Source organism: Leishmania major, chromosome 36 (assembly GCF_000002725.2).
Source record: "Leishmania major strain Friedlin complete genome, chromosome 36".
In the NCBI taxonomy this organism is placed as follows: Eukaryota; Euglenozoa; class Kinetoplastea; order Trypanosomatida; family Trypanosomatidae; genus Leishmania; species Leishmania major.
This window is the reverse complement of record NC_007287.2, coordinates 2,143,112-2,158,132: the sequence shown is the minus strand read 5'-3', so window position 1 is coordinate 2,158,132 and position 15,021 is coordinate 2,143,112. Positions and strand designations below refer to the sequence as shown.

Genomic DNA, 15,021 nt, shown 5'->3' with positions numbered 1-15,021 from the left:
TCTCCCTCCCTGCCGCTGGCTCGCTGCGTCACGGCGATGTGCGATTACCGCCTGCGGCCGCTCGTAAAAGCACGCACACGCGCAGACGCTCACGTCCGAACGACGCCGCGTGTGATGCACCCATGCTTCTCCCTTATCCGCCGCCTGTGTTGCCGGTGCGGCCGTCTTTCTAACGCTTGCCATGCTCACGCATCTCATCTTAATCCTCTGTTGTTGTCGATGCTTTATGTTTTTCGCGTTTGCGCTCTCCGTCCATTCGCCATCCTCGCGCCTCACATTGCACGGCTGCCCGAAGCGAGCAAAAAAAAAGAGAAGCGGGAAGCGCACCCTGAGTTGCTTCGTGGACGTCGTTCCGCCCACGGACTTGCCCCCTCGTTTCTCTGAGTGCGGCTCCTCATCTTTGGCCCACCCACCCCTCTCCTTTCTCTTCTTCGCTCTTTACCTCTCACGCGCGCGGACAACTACACGTATCGCACGACATTCAGCCGGGCTCCGCTCTACCGCTGCATCTGACTGGCGCTCCCCTTTCGCTTCCCCACACAGGTACGCGTAACTCGGTGTTGTGTTGTAGTGCCATCGACATTGGAAGAGGTGGTGCGGCATATCATTTACCCCTTCTTGTTGTGGTTCCCTTTTCCTATAGAGACCCCGTTTTGCGGTGTTTGTTTGTTCTTCCTTTTCCCCCTTTTGATTTCGGTTGTTTGCTGTTCTTTTCACGCCCCCTCCCCCTCCTCCCCGCTCACTTGTTCCTCATTCCTCTGGGATTGCAAGCACGCGCGCGCGCGCACGCATCGATATCGTGGAGAAGCACAAGAACAGAAACAGGTGTTTGCGTGGGAACGGTGGTACGTGCACACGTTGACGTCTCTAAGTCGACGGCAGCAACTATTTATCAGTCGCGGAAGTGACGCATCGCTCGCGGGTCTCTTTCCCTCATCCCGTTGCCATAGCGTCTCCGCCTTCTTGATTCGCTCACATAACACTCGAAGACGCACTATAACACTTATTTGGTTTCACTTAGCATTTCACCGGTGTTTGCCTCTGCGCACCTGCAGCCATGGCGACTATCAACACCGAACTCTCGCTAGTGCGACGCTTTCACGCGCTGCTGCAGAACTACGATTCGCGGCCCACCGTTGCGCGCCGTAACACACTTCCGACTCTTTCCCGTTTCCTCCGTAGCAAAGACCGCCAGATCCGCAAGCTTTCTCTGGAGGCGGTCTGCCTCCTGGCCGAGCACCACGAGAACCTCGAGCTGCTCGGTAACGACCACGACCTCGTCGACGGTGTAGTCGAGATCTACGATGGTGCCCAGTACGACGACCCGGAACTGTGCGATCTGTCCAACAAAACACTCGATCTCCTCGCGCCGACCTTCCGCTGCGGCGACCCGCGCGAGGCGGTGGCGCGCCGTGCGGCGCAGGATGCCGGGGTCGCGTCCGCTGGTGCAATGCCGCTGTGCCCCACCCCGCTCCCGGACGCCGACAGCTCCGAGGAGCTGCCGGACTTGTCAAACGCCGTCCGCGAATACGACACAATCATCAGCGACGGTCACGCCGAGGCGGTCGGCGACTTTGATCAGGTCTCCGTCATCTCTGGTGGGACTGGCTTCGACATGGCCAGCTCTAGCTCTTACCTGACGCGGCGCATGACAGACCCCGCGCTTCGGCCGTCGGAGGTGATTCGCGGCGTCGGCAAGGACTGCCCTCTCTCGATTGTGCTGGAGATCCCGGCGCTGGATGCGATGACGGACATCTCGCACATCGAGGAGATCTTGCAGACAACGCGCGGAGTTATGTCGTACACCATTACGGCGAGTGCCCACCAAACTCGCGTCTTTCTCTCCGCCTTCGCCCAGGCACCGCTGCAGAACATGCTGACGGAGGCCGGCTACGAGAACATACTGACCAGCGCCGAGCGGATGCACTACCAAGGTAGCGATGTCGGTAATCAGAGCCTCAACGGCAGTTTCTTCTACGATCAGCAAAGCAAGCGGCCGTCCTATGTGCAGAGTGCCAAGAACTTTGCCTCGAACCTGTTTAATTCCGTGATGGTGTACAGTGATCCGAGAAACAACTCCCTGGCGGCGCGCATCAGGCAGCAGCGGGCGGCGAAAGAAGAGGGTGGCAGCACCACTGCAGACCGGATTGCACAGGCGTTTTCGCGATGGTGGTAGCTTTCGGACTTTGGACGGCCGATAAGCGGCCATCGGTGCGGGCGTGTTGTTTGCGCACCCCCGGAAAAAGGGTCTGTGCAGCTGCAGATGCCCTGTGGTGGGACTGCGTGTCTTTTATGCGGCCACTCACCCCCTCCCCCTTTTTGTTGTTGTTTTTTGTGCTGCTTTCGTCTTTGCTGTGTCCGTTACCATCTGTTTCTCTCTCTCTTTGTGTGTGAGTAAGTTTGTCTCTCTCACTATATATATATGCATGTATACATATACCCGTGCGCATACACGTACCCAACAGTACCGTTGTTGATGCGCTGGGCTTGTTTGTTTTCTTGTTGTTCTCCCTCTTCTTTTTGTATGAGGAGGAGGAGGAGGAGGAGGAGGAGGAGGGGGGAAGTCTGAAGTGTGCATTGTGACAAGAGGATTCGCTCTGATTTCCGTCGTGCTCCTGTCCTTCTGTGTCGGCGTATTGCAAGTTGCCGCTGCTATTGCCGTTGGCGTGGGCGTGATTGTTTGCACAGCTGCGAGGAAGAAGCGGGTGGACGTGATGACGCTGGGTTGCTTCTCGGATGATTCCGAAGACACGCACGCGTACCCCAACCACCCACCCACACATACACACGCACACACACACACACACACACACACACACACGTGCGTACACAAAAATACAAGATCAAAGAGAAGTCTGTGTGTTGAGCGCACAAACAAACCGCAGAGAATGTTGCATGATGCCCTGTTGGCCCCAGGATCGTGTTTCCGAATAAGAAGATCGCCTATTTCTCCGTTTGGAACCCTCGGGTCAGCTGAATCTCTCCGTGGTGAAGACGGCGGCTTGCCGCCCTCTCTTATTCTCTGTCCTCCTGTGCCTTCTTGTCCCACCTGGTCACGCTGTGCTTGGCAAGTGCTGCAGTGACTCCGCACTGCAGCCATTTCCCGCTGCCTATTCGAATCCATCATGTCCTTTTTGCATGCATACATGCATATGCATGTGTGTCTGTGCGCCTTTTCTTGCCTTTTGCCGTTGCTCGTCAACTTACGCGCACACAAGCCGTCACCACCTTTCCCAATCACACATCACAAGTTCATCGCTCACGACGCCGTGCGCGCTGTCATCGCTCTTCATAGTTACGGATATTTGACGGGAGGCAAAACGGCCCTGATACACGCCCGCTTTCCAGGCACACCGACGTCAGCCGGTGGCTTTGCACTTGAGCATTTCGCAACGACGATAGGGTTTACCTCGCGTTGTGCATGAACGCTCTTGATCCGACGCGCGCGCACACGTCTGTAATGATGGCCGCATCGCGTGTCCTGGGGCTGCTGACTGTTTGCCTGCTCTGCGCGCTGTGCGCACGCGTCGTGGCGGCCGCGTCCATGCACGCTGGCGTGTACGCGAAGCTTCTGCCGGGAAAGGAGTTCTGCGCAGACTACCACGCCTACCGCGATCCGCAGAGTGACCCAGTGCCGGTGACATTTCATCACCGCTGCATCGATCCGCGCCTGGCTGGCATTACTACAAAGCTGTACGGTCCGAGTAGCGAGCCGCTCAAGCGCGGCCCGGAGATCCCTTTATCAGAAACCATCGACACCTTTGGCGACATCTCGCAGATTTTCTTCTACGCCGAGAAGACCGGCATCTATAAGATGTGCTTTCTGCTTCCCCTCAAGAAGCCCGCCATGCGCTTCGAGATGTCCTTCAGCGCGGCCAACGACATTGTCGAGCCGCCCAAGGTAGAGGACGGGGCCTTCGTGGTGGACAAACCGCCAGAGGTGGCCGACTACGCTGACCGCCTGCGCATGTTGAACTTGTCCGTGGAGACAACCGTGGACGAGCTCCGAATGTATCAGACGCGGCGATACTTCTTCGACAAGACGGTCAACTCTGCCTTTTACGTTTGCGTCTTTAGTGTGCTGCTGAACATCGCCATCGCCGTGGGGCTCACCTTGTGGTCGGAGAGGTATCTGAAGCGGTACTTTGTAAAGCAGAAGATTGCATAAGTCCCCTTTTCTCCCCTTCCCCCTATCCCTCACACACACACACACACAAAAGAAAAAGAGCAACCGCAGACTACATAGGGCCCCTGATTGTGGGGTCGAATTCGAGGAGGGGCAAAATCGGCGTGAATTCAAGTATGACTGAACGCGGCTAGCGTCCTTGATGTCGAGACACTCACTGTTGAGGAGCCTCCTGGCACTCGACAAGAACGTCGCGGCAGCAGTTGAGCGCGTTACCGTGATTTGCTGTCTTCTTTCGTTTTCTCTCAGTCGCCGTGTCTCCAAGATTTCCTCCCGTCCTTTGTGCAGGTCGCTGTTTCGATATACATATATATACATATATATATATATATATACATATATATGCATATGTATATATATATATATATATATATGTATACATGTATGGTTTCTTTGGCTTTGTCCGGAGGGCCGTTGCTGTGGAAAAGCGACAAGCGGTGTAGGCGCTGTGCGCCTCCCGTCCTACCCGGCCCCCTCGCACACGGGAGCATGTACAGGAAAAACTGAGGAGCAAAAGGCTGCACTAAAGCGTCGATGGACGACGCGAAGACAAAAAAAAACGCCATGACTGCCGTTCATCTTAGGCACCGCACAAGATGACGAAGTCGGAACGGCAGCGTTCAGCTCTTTGGCGTATCTTTTTTTTGTTTGAATTGCGCTCGGCGTCTGAAGGCGTGGTGCAGTACAGACATCACATCAGACGCTTCTCGCATCTCCCACATTTTCTCTCTACACCGTGGCTCTCCTCTTGGTCTTTTTGTTGTGTTGTGGCTGGGGATGCGCTCGGCTTCGTCTGTCGCTCCGGCCGTACACTGCGTGGCCCTCCTTCTGGTGGCCGTGCTGCGCGACAGTCGAGCCACGAGCCACGCCTCCCCTCCCACCCGCCTTCCTCCCTCAGCAACGACGCGGAAGCATCTGCCGGGAGGCGGAGTGTTTTCGAAAAACGATCGCAGCCCATATGCTTCGCCGAGCATGGCGTACCGCACCAGCGCAAAGGCATAGTGTGTCGGTCACGTTGGGCTCGACGCGCTGGATCGGTGGCTCAACCGCAGTAGCTGAAGAAGTGAGCGCGCAGGAGTACGCGGACCGGCGCAGGCGGTTCCTGGAGTGCCTCCCAGATAATTCCATTGTTCTTCTTCCCGCCGCCGATGAATCGCTCTATAGCCACGATATCCTGTGGCCGCATCGTCAAGACTCCTTGTGGTATCACCTGTTTGGCATGCGCGTCCCGATGCGGCATCAGCTCGCCCCGCCTTCGTCGGCGATCACCGAGGATGTACGGGTCACCATCGCGGCCTTTGCCAAGGGCATGAAGGGCGCCCCCACGCAAACCCTCCTCTGTGTGCCGCCTGTGACGACGGACACAGCGACGCTGGTGTGGAGATCTGAGGCGGTGCCGCTCAGCGAGTACAAAAGTCGTCTCTGCGCGGATACTGATGGTGGTATGCTGTCGCCTTGCAGACACGAGAACGTGGTCACGACGAACGAAGTGGGCACCGTCTGCGCAGCGGTGCGCCGGCTTATCACAGACATGGCACAGCAGCAGGTAAAGGAATGGGCAGAGCACAGCGACGTCGAGCTGTCAACGTTGCCGGGAGAAGGAGGAGGAGGAGGAGGAGAAGAAGGGGTGCAGGCAGGGAGGCTACTTGCGCTGGGCATCCTGCCGAGAGTGTTCGCGGCGTATCCGCAACAGCTACGCTGGGATGGAAGAGGCTACCGCCTTCGCCAGCCAGCGGCATCGATGCTGCTCGCAAAAACGCGGGATGTAGCCGACAGCACCTCTGTCTTTCACCATCCACTTGAGGCGTTCTTCTCCACGCTGAGCGCGATACCCTTTGTGGTGCACCTGCCACGTCCACTCCCTCTTGCAACAGCAGCAGCACTGGGGCAGCAGTCGGCCTGCAGCGTAGTCGCCTTCCGCTACTCGGCAGTTGGCGGTCATACCCCTGGGCTCGTGCCCAGCACTGCGAACGCGCTACCTAAGCGAAGCCGCGTGCCCTGCACCCCACGAGGGCGTGATTCTCCGGCTGCCGTCGCCAACGCATCCGCAAGCGCTGAAAGCGAGCCGGGTTCCACGATACAGCTCTGTCTGCCTGTTCGTCGCAGTGATGCATACGCGTGGCTGTACCGGCAGGTCAAAGACCGATCACAGCTACGACAGCACCTTCGCAGTGCCCGCGCAACAGAGGATGCTTTTCTGCAGCTCATGCGCTGCGCCCCCGCGACACTGTCGGAGCACGTGCTGCATTGTGCGTTTCAGCGTGCCGTGTGCGACATAAGCGCGCACGCCGGGGCAGCTGCCCAGGTACGATGCGCGTACATTCCCGTCGTGGCAAGCGGCGTGCGCGGCAGCGAAATCCACTTCACCGACAACGACGGTGTGGCCGCACCGGGTGACATCGTGCGCGTGGACGCCGGTGTGGAGGTGGACGGCGTCCCCACGGACTGCACGCGAACACTTCCAATAGGCAGCTCACGCTTTCCCTCCTCGTACGTGCCGCTGTACGAGGGATTGCTCGAGATTCAGCGCAAGCTGCTCCGGTGCATGAGGCCTGGGGCTTCGGTCCGTGACATGGCTCGAATGCACATCGACGAAACGCGGGCGTTGCTTTGCTTGCTTGGGGTCGATGTGCGTCGTGCAGCACCCTCGTCAGCCGCGCACAACCCGTGCCCCCACGAGTCGGCTACTGCGACCTCGTCGCCGGAGCAGCAGGTACCGCTTGCCTTGGTGCGCTCCTGCTTCTGTGCTCACTTGTTCGGCCATTTCTTTGGCCTCGACATCCATGAGGAGCTAAGTAGCGTCTCGCGGCCACTCCCAACGGCAGCGGCAAAGGAAGAGGCCGCGCAGCGGCAGCGACCGACTCCGCGCATCCTGCAAGGAGGCATGATGCACACTGTTGAGCCTGGCGTCTACGTGCCGAGCGCACAACGAGCGGCCCTCTTCGGCCTCGAGAGGGCGCACTTGCCGATCGCGTTTCACGGCGGCGTTGGCGTGCAAATCGAAGACGACGTTCTCGTCTTGCCTTCCCCGAATGACGAGGACGTCGATGTTTGCAAAGGTGACGAGCCTCTGGTGCGCTGTCCATGGAGCTGTGGGGACTACCTCCAGCACGCCCTCGCTGCTTTTCATCGCTACCACGGCAGTGGAGACGCAGGGTTGATGCCCTCCCTGCTGGTGTCTGTGTGCGACGCGCATGTGTCCACAGTATGGGGGGGATGCATGACTGCCGCTACGCAAAATGTGTTGCGCTTCCTGTTTGCCCAGCGCGTGGCTATGGAAGGGTTACCAAAGGCGAAGGCGTCCGTGGCAACGGACGTGTGCGCCATACAGCAGCAGACGTTTGTGCCGAATCCAGCATACTCAAACGGACCACCGGTGCCGCATGCGACAGTCTCTGACTGGTACCCGTACTCGAGCATCGTCTTGACCGCCACTATCCCGAAGGACATTGCGCTTATAGAAGCTGTCATGCGGCAGTGAAGGCGTGCCGCTTACGTGGGCGGCACACATCACGTTAGCCCCTCACCATCAACACCATCACCACCACGACCTATCGCAAAAAAAAAAGGCAACGATTACGAGACACAGCAGGGCCCTTCGACGCACGTGACCGTCAAAATATACCTCAGTGACACGCCGGATAAGATGGAGCGAGTGTGTGCTCTTGCGTGTGTGTTGCTCAGCCATCGAGAGCACACCAACCGCAGTGCACTTACTCTGTCCCCCCTCCCTCCCCCACCCAACCCTGCCCCCTCTTCTGCTCTGACCACACGTCCAGCGGATGGAAGACAGGTGCTCCTTGGCAGCCCGTATGCTAGCCTCCTCCTCCACTCATCCACTGCCTTCCCTTTTCTCTGCGTGTGTCTCTGTGTCCATATTGTCGCGCACAGTGCTACTTCCGTTGGTGCTTCGCTGCATCGCGCGTCGTCGGAAGCGGATCGAGAAGTGCAACGTGTTGCTGCGACGCTTCAACCTTACTTCTCCACCACGAGGCGAGTACCGTTGTTGTTGTTGTTGTTTTTCTTCCGGTAACGCTCTCTTCTCTCTTTGCTGTGGGTCTTCTGCGTTTTGTGGTCACTTTCTCGGTCGTCATCGCACAGGGAAGCCGCCATCACGCACACTTGTGCGCGGCCTCCGTATCGGCAGGCGCGTCGTACACTCATGGGGTGTTAGGCACCTTTACCTTTTCTCTTCCCCCATTCTGACCCTGGTTCGCGGGAAAGGGAGACGCTGTGCAGGCGGTGGTCGTACTCGACGGTGGCTTTTGCCACCACGTGCGCTACCCCTCAGAGGAGGGGCGAAGAGAGCATCATGGTGCGCTATAATACAGCGGTAACGGCCCTGCTGAAGCGGGTGGGCCCTCGCACCGATCGTGGCCTCGGCCAACTCCCCGATTCGCTTCTCCGAGATCTGACCCGCACGACCCACAGCATGTTGACACGGTTTTCCTTGTGCTGGGAAAGTGACAAAGCGCACAAGGCACGAGAAGCGCAGGCGGAAGAGATCGCGGCGGGCAACGGTGTGACGAACCTGGACCGAATCCCTGAAGCGCACAGGGTATCTATGGCGGCACAAATACCGTGCATACTTCTCTTCCTGCAGCTCGCGCCACCGAAAGTGCAGACAAGTTGCGCCTCCATCCTGAGCCGGTTTGCGCTCTTCAGCATTCCAGTGCGCGGTCGCTCACCACACGTGAATGCGCTCTTCACCGCCATCATCTTACACCTGCTTCCGCGCCCATACGCGACGGTGCCGACGATTAACCTGATCCTTACGGTCATCACCGTTGGCGCCACTCGAATCGCTGACGAGGAGGCAGAAAAGTTGATGAGGCGACAGTTAACGAGTCGTATACCGAAGTGGGTTCTCGAACAAAACGCAGAGGTCGAGGCGTGCTTAGCAGGACTGCCGCGGTGGCTCCAGACCCTTGTTCCCAAGGGTGCCAGCTTAGACTTCCCCGAGATCATCGATGAAATTGCTCGGCGACTTCCACCAGCAGACGAAGGGCTGCCCGGTGACTATGTTGACGTCCTTGCTGCCCGCACAGAAAGAGAAGCTGCAAAGTACGAGTATGGCGTCACGCTGAAAGCCATGTACAGCGAGTCTACGACAAACAGGGTGACACCCGCGGAGTTATCGATGCTAGTGCCGAAGCTGCTTGATTTTTCGGTGAAATTCGACAGAATGCGAGCTGCTGCTCAAATGGCTCAGAATGTGCAGCTGCTCGACTTTTCGCCACCAGTGAACCGCGAAACACTGTACTCCGCCTACGCCTGTACGGCGCTGCGTGATGCTCTGTCGAACCTGAGCCTGCTACGTCACACAGAGAAGATCCTGGCTGTGCGAGAACTCTCCCCGTTCGAGTGGCTCTTCATCATATCAATCGTGACAGGCCGCGAAAAGGCATGGGCGCCAACAGCCTACACGGCAATGCGCGCCGCGTTGCGCATTGCCGAGGAGCGACGTAGAGCCGAAATTAAAAGAAGCTGCAAGGCTGAGCGAGATGTGTCTCTGTTTGGATCCATGGACGCGAAAAAACGCCTGATGCTGCTCGCACATTACTCCAACGGTTTGTGTGAGCTGCGCTTCGACCACGACCTCTTCACCGCCGCGCTAGAGTGCACGAAGCCTCTGATGCAAGAGTACCTCAGAGCACTTGAGGCAGACACAACCCCTTCGCTGCGAATTCTCGATGCGAAGTATCGCATCCGGCAAATGCTTTCCGTCGTGACTCGTGCCGATAACGTGAACGTAAGCCACGTCGGTGAGGAGTTAGAAGACGTGGCGGACGATAACGACATCACAGCCGAGTCGGCAGGGGCGGACGAGGCGAGGACCACCACAGGCAAGACCACACACTTCCTTTTGCGAGCGCTGGAGAAGTTCTTTGCGGAGCCATCGTTCTCCTGCTCCTCCGCAGCTGTCGCACTGGCTACGCGTGTCCCCGAGAAGCGCGGCAGCGGCTTCGCGAGGACAAATTCGCCAGACCAACAATGCAGTGCCGCAGTAGCGTTGGAGGACCTTCAATTTGATGAGCTCATCCTGCGTATGCACGTTGTGGAGTGCGCGATCGTGTACTGCCTGCAGCTGCACGAGCAAAAAGCGAAACGTCACGGTGCATCCAGTGAGCTGGTGGAACTGTCGTTGCGCTCCGCACGTCGTATGCAGCGCATTGTCGGTATGCAGCTGCGGAACGTCTCGTCCGTCATCCGAAGCTCCCGGTGGAAGTCGCAGGCAGCATGCGTGCCCGAAGGACTGTCGTCTGACACAACAGCTGAAACGGTGATCGTGGATGGTGTCATGGAAGAGTACAAGAGCCTTCAGCTAAGCTGGGTTACCATGAAGTTGCTAGTGACACTTACACAGCTAAAAGACCTGAGCGCGGCGGCACGCGCTGATGTCGCCTGCGTCGCTGCAGCTTTCATGTCGGACTTTGCCGTTTTCATGGACTCGATAGGCGACCACCGTGTGCTGCCGACCACTGTGAACCGCAACATCGCCATGCTTCATCGCTGGTATGTAAGCCACAAAAACATGCTGAAATCGAGCGCGATAGCAGAAGACGCGCCGCCGTTCCGTGACGCAGATGAGAAGGCGCGGAAGGTGGCCCTGTCCTGCTTGGGAGTGGCGCAGCGGATACTTCCACCTCGCCACCATCAGCGGCGGCTCACGGGCGTCGAATCCGGACTCTCCTTCGGCTTTCACAAAAAGTTGGTCGTTGTGCGAATCTTCGACTCCGCATTGTCGCTCGCACTCACAACGAACATGACGCTGGACGAACTGCCGAACATTTTTGACTTGATGGAGAAGACGGTCGATACGATTCGTGACGCTTCGCTAATGGCGTTGCAGGAGTCGCCATCCAACACGGAGCGCTACAAAGCTGAGAAGAAACTGCGTAGCTCGTTGCTTCCGAAGCTGATGCGCCTCCTGCACCACATTTGCATCCTGTCCATCAACGACGAGTCGTGCCTCACTGTGGCGGCAGCCGCGCTGGATGCGTGCGCTAGAGAGGACCAGATCGCATTCCTATCGTGGAAAAAGCGAGAGTCCATCTTGAGCACGACGTTGTACGTCTATCGTGCCCTCGCCGAGCGGTTTGCGCACTCGCGCGCAAGCCGTGATGTGGCGCACCAGCTTTTGATCATGGTGAGCCGCTTGGCTTTGGGCCGTTTGGAGTACAAGGATTCCGAGTTCACAGTGCAGAAAGAGAAGAGGCGGTTGTCCGAGAGTGAACTAGAGCTGCGACACCTCGTGTGGGCGGTACTTATGTGGCAGATTTCGTGCACCGTCGCCTCGACTTTTCTGCAGAGTGCACCCCTCGACAAGTATCTGAGAGTCATGCACACGTACGTCAAGCGGCACTTTGTGATATCCATGAGCGCGCAAGCGATGGAAGAGTCGAGCATGATTGGGACGGAGGCGGAGTTAGAGTACTGCGAGCAGGTACTCGCGGAATTGGGGCCGTCTGCACGCTCGCCGATCCACTGGGAGCCGACAACGACAAAGAAGGCGGTGATTCTGCGGTGCAACCTTGCCATAAGGGATGTCTTCTCAGCGATGAGGTTCCTGGCAACCGTACTCTACAAGGATTCGTCGGCTTCCGCTAGTCAGGCTTTCCGTATGCGATGGGTAAGTCAGATGGAGCTGGCGTGTGGGCTGCTGAAGCAGTATCGGCGGTGGATTGCGCCGTCCGTTTGGTATTCTATCTGGCGGGAGCTGGTTGCTATTTCCGTTGTGATGCGAATAGGCCATTGCAACTCGCTTCCGGTGCAAGAGACCACCGAGGTGACTGCGGAGCGTCTGCTAACCTTCTCCAAGATCCGAGACAACAAGGGAGTGTGGCTCGATCTTCGAGGCCCGCACGCCGCTGCTTCGCAGGAGGATGGCGGTGCACAGGAGGGGGCCTCTGCTTCGAATAGGCACGCGAGAGGAGAGTCTGAGTTGATGTCTTTTTCAGACGCGTCGCGAATCTTCCAGGTGCAAGAGCGATTGACAGACGTGAATCTGCGTGTTTACCTTGTGCAGCTGACAGATCGACTGAGTCGAGAGCAGGAGCAGCACGCGCTCAACCAGGCAGACAGCGGCGCAAACCTTGAAGGAGAGCGGCGTATCAGACTTAACGGCCTTAGCGAAACACAAGCACAGATTCATGAGCGCAACCTCCGCGCCGCGCGCATCAGCATCCTTTTTACCTGCCGACGCATGCGGTCGTAACACGTCGTTACAGCGCACGCGCAGCAGGCGTCGCTCACTTTGAAAATAGGAGGCTTTTGTTGTGTCGGTGGAATATCGGCTTGCCATTTCATGATGTGTGCGTGCGTGTGTTGCCACATTCTTTGCTAAAAGCCCAAGGCTGCTGACATACAAGTGAAAAGAGCTTCGCATCCTTCGAGGTGTGTTCGATTCTGCGGGGTTGGGTGTGGCTGCTGAGCGCGCCTCCATCGCCGTTCCATGTGAAGGTGGCATCGCGAAATGACGCGGATTGCTCCTCTGTCAGCTGCCAAGTGGCCCACAATCGCTCATAACGCACCCACTCACCCACCCGACCCCTCGTCCTCCTCCTCATCTTCGTCATCAGAATTCGGAGGATGTGTGTGTGTGTGTGTGTGATGTGCGAATGTGAATGATTCACTTCCCTCTCTTTGTCTTTTTTTTTTGCGCTCGCCTGTGGTCCCTCCCACACGCACGCGCTCTTTCTTCTGCGTGCCTGTCGCGTGACTTGCACCCCCTGCTCTTGTCAACACCTTCGCTCCACTGACTGCCCTCTCCCGCTCTCGCATGTCTCTGAGGCCCTTCCTCCCGCCGCTGTGCAGGGCGTTCCATTGTCTGTGTGCCGGTGTCTGTGCCGAAGCAAGGGTGTTTTGTGACAGTTTTGTGTTTTTTTTTTGGGGGGGGGCTTTGGGTGCTTTTGTGGCCGCATGGACAGCATCGTGCTAGTGTCCTTCTTAGCCTTCTGTTTGTGTGTGCGTGTATCTCTGCGTGCGCACGCATGGCACAGGCTCCATCATCTCCGTTATCGCCGCACCCGTCAGCGCTTCTCTTCTTGGTCACCGGCATCCCAGCTGCTGGAAAGTCCACTTTTCTTGCCGCTGCGCAGCGCCACGTCCTCCAACGCGATAGCATCTCGGGAAAAGTGCCGCTCTTCGGTGGGCGCTGCCACGGTCGCATATGTGCTGTGCTGGAGCTCGACAAAGTGCTCGCAGATCTCGATGCGGCAACAGTGCGCGAGAAAGACACAGCTGCCTCAGCAGGGGAGCATAAGTTTAGCCCGCGACTTTGGAGGCGAGCCACGAGGCGGCTGCTGGAACTGACTCAGTCAGCGCTGCGCACGTGTATTGCGGGCACCGTCAACGGTGACGCGACGGAGAACGCGGTGGTCCCCATGGTCTTTGTGGAGGACAACATGCACTACCGGAGCATGCGAGAGCGCTATTATCAGGTGTGCCGCACCCTGGAACGAGAAGAGTATTCTCTCCAGTCGTCGCAGAAAGACCCGACAGCCGCGGGGCAGTCACGGCAGGCCCTCATTGTACTTTTCGAGCTCCGCTTCGCCACGCCGCTGGCCGTGTGCCTTGCACGCAATGCACAGCGTGGTAATCCTCGAGAAGGGTCCGGCAAAGAGCAGGCACGCGCATCTGCGTGGGTGCCACCGCCGGTAATCTGCTCTATGGATGCCTTGTTCGATCACTGCTACGAGACCGCCGACCCTGCGGACCATGCGGCGTGGGCACCATGTCACTGGAATGAGTGGCAGTGGACTGCAACGACCCAGCCGTGGGGGCTGCTCGTGCATGCCACGCAAGGTGCTGAGGCGGATGAGATGTGTCCTACCGCAATGTCAGAAACGGCAGCGTGTTTCTTTGACGTAGCGCTACAGCGGCCTGAGGCGTGGGACGCGTGCCAAGAGCAGTGCCGGAACATCGCCCGCTCTCGGCTTCAGCGGCTGCGCGACGACGAGCAGATGGATGAGACCACGCGTCTCCGGCGTGCCGCCGAGACTGTCGAATCTTACACGCATCAGCTGGACCTGCAGCTTCGGGGCGTCGTGCACGCGTTCCTTCGCCAGCAGAATCAGCAGAAAGCGTATGGGACTGACGCTGCGCCCACGCCGCAGCGAGCGGCCCTATTTCGCAGAAGGATTGTAGTCGCGAAGAAAGAGGCCACACAGCAGTTCAAGGTGCAGCTGCGACAACTGAACACCGCAAAACACGAACGGATAGACACGATCACCATTGACTTGCTCGGCAGTGGCATTGATGACATTCAGGAGTCCGTCGTTCAACAGTTCCAGCAACATCTGCTAGACCTCTGGCGAGAACTTGAGTAAGTCCTCCCTGCGTCACGGTAGGATGCGTCCAGACTCGTGCAGCACAGGGAGGCGTTGACTTTTACGTGTTACCGCTTCGTCAGTGGGCATATGCGTGTGCCCCCTCCTTTTGTGTGTGTATGTGTGTGTGTATCTGCCGTTGGCGCTGCCGCGTCTCGCGTTGTTCCCTCGCGGATGCATTGCGCACAGCACTGCTACTGAATAATTTTGTGCATACTTCTTTTTTTGGAGGAGGAAGGGGGAGGGGAGGGGAGGGGCAGTGTGCCGAAGAGATTGCTGGAAAAAATGGGGTTCGCTGCGAACGACATACAGCCTCCTGTAGCCTCCTCTCATCCACCGTCGACACCTGCCTACCTCGATGTCTTTTTCGGTGTCTCCGACGGGCACACGCGCGGTGCGCTGCTCTTTGGCCTCGCTCTCCGTCACCATTTTCGCTAATCGCTGCACCTCCTCGCTGCCACCTCCCCTGCTCCCTCTTCTCTGTTAATTTCACCCTGCCACTCT

At 58.0% G+C, this 15,021-nt stretch overlaps 5 protein-coding genes across 5 annotated transcripts; all 5 read left to right on the top strand.

Annotated features, from left to right (window-relative positions):
* Positions 1-1,057: 1,057 nt before the first annotated feature.
* LMJF_36_5580 (conserved hypothetical protein) lies at positions 1,058-2,176 on the top strand (the record flags this gene model as incomplete). Its single annotated transcript, XM_001687093.1, has 1 exon — positions 1,058-2,176. One exon carries the CDS (start codon positions 1,058-1,060, stop codon positions 2,174-2,176), a length of 1,119 nt encoding a protein of 372 aa, XP_001687145.1.
* A 1,245-nt stretch (positions 2,177-3,421) lies between these two features.
* LMJF_36_5570 (conserved hypothetical protein) lies at positions 3,422-4,168 on the top strand (the record flags this gene model as incomplete). The annotated part of the gene is made up of 1 exon (XM_001687092.1): positions 3,422-4,168. The coding sequence occupies one exon, from the start codon at positions 3,422-3,424 to the stop codon at positions 4,166-4,168; it is 747 nt and encodes a 248-aa protein (XP_001687144.1).
* A 976-nt stretch (positions 4,169-5,144) lies between these two features.
* LMJF_36_5560 (putative aminopeptidase P1) lies at positions 5,145-7,667 on the top strand (the record flags this gene model as incomplete). Its single annotated transcript, XM_001687091.1, has 1 exon — positions 5,145-7,667. One exon carries the CDS (start codon positions 5,145-5,147, stop codon positions 7,665-7,667), a length of 2,523 nt encoding a protein of 840 aa, XP_001687143.1.
* Positions 7,668-8,498: 831 nt separating this feature from the next.
* Positions 8,499-12,404, top strand: LMJF_36_5550 (conserved hypothetical protein; the record flags this gene model as incomplete). Its single annotated transcript, XM_001687090.1, has 1 exon — positions 8,499-12,404. One exon carries the CDS (start codon positions 8,499-8,501, stop codon positions 12,402-12,404), a length of 3,906 nt encoding a protein of 1,301 aa, XP_001687142.1.
* Positions 12,405-13,179: 775 nt separating this feature from the next.
* On the top strand, positions 13,180-14,517 carry LMJF_36_5540 (conserved hypothetical protein; the record flags this gene model as incomplete). The annotated part of the gene is made up of 1 exon (XM_001687089.1): positions 13,180-14,517. The coding sequence occupies one exon, from the start codon at positions 13,180-13,182 to the stop codon at positions 14,515-14,517; it is 1,338 nt and encodes a 445-aa protein (XP_001687141.1).
* Positions 14,518-15,021: the final 504 nt, after the last annotated feature.